We start from the raw sequence: 714 nt of genomic DNA, 5'->3' as shown, positions 1-714 counted from the left end.
GAGACCACCCCAACGAACCCCAATTAACCATAATTAGGTGGTCCCAATCACCATAACCACCAGATGGACAGGACCACTCCCAACGAACCCCAATTAGCCATAATTGGGTGGTCCCCATCGCCATCATCGCTGGAGGGATGAGACCACCCCAACGAACCCCAATTAACCATAATTAGGTGGTCCTCATCACCGTCATCACTGGAGACACGAGACCACCCCAATTAACCCCAATTAACCACAATTAGGCGGCCCTCATCACCTCCACGAACCCACCCCCGTGAACCCCAATGGCCATAACGGGGTGGTCCCCACCACCACAACCACCAGGCGGACGGGACCCCCCCCCCCACCGCGACCCCCAAATATCCGCGGGCTCCGGGGGGGCAGGGGGGGGCTGTCTTGGGGGTGTCACCTTGATGCCGGCGCTGCGGCATTTCCCCACGGCGTCGGGGACGGCGGCGCGGGGGGGGTCGATCATGGACATGAGCCCCACGAAGCAGAGGTCGCTGGTGGGGAAGTTGACCTCGTCGGCGTCGAAGCGGAAACCCCGCGGGAACTTGTCCGGGGGCAGGTAGAGGTGGCAGAAACCTGGGGGGGGGGGGGGGGCAGGGGTGACATCGCTGTCCCCCCACCCCCTCTTGTTCCCTTGTCCCCCGGTGCCGTGTCCCCTCCGCTCCCTGTTTCCTCCGCGTCCCCGTGGCCCTTGTGTCCCCA

The 714-nt window shown here is 63.9% G+C and overlaps 1 protein-coding gene across 1 annotated transcript in view; it reads right to left on the bottom strand.

The window, feature by feature from the left end:
• Positions 1–714, bottom strand: part of LOC110391860 (sodium/potassium-transporting ATPase subunit alpha-2-like) — a gene marked incomplete at its 5' end in the record, with an annotated part of 27,184 nt that overhangs the window by 2,558 nt on the left and 23,912 nt on the right. Inside the window, 1 exon segment of the mRNA XM_021383807.1 lies at positions 351–588. Coding sequence (XP_021239482.1) covers positions 351–588 — 238 coding nt within the window.

Source organism: Numida meleagris, unplaced genomic scaffold, assembly GCF_002078875.1.
Source record: "Numida meleagris isolate 19003 breed g44 Domestic line unplaced genomic scaffold, NumMel1.0 unplaced_Scaffold563, whole genome shotgun sequence".
Lineage (NCBI taxonomy): Eukaryota > Metazoa > Chordata > Aves > Galliformes > Numididae > Numida > Numida meleagris.
The sequence above is the reverse complement of the archived record's forward strand: the minus strand, read 5'-3'. Positions and strand labels throughout refer to the sequence as shown.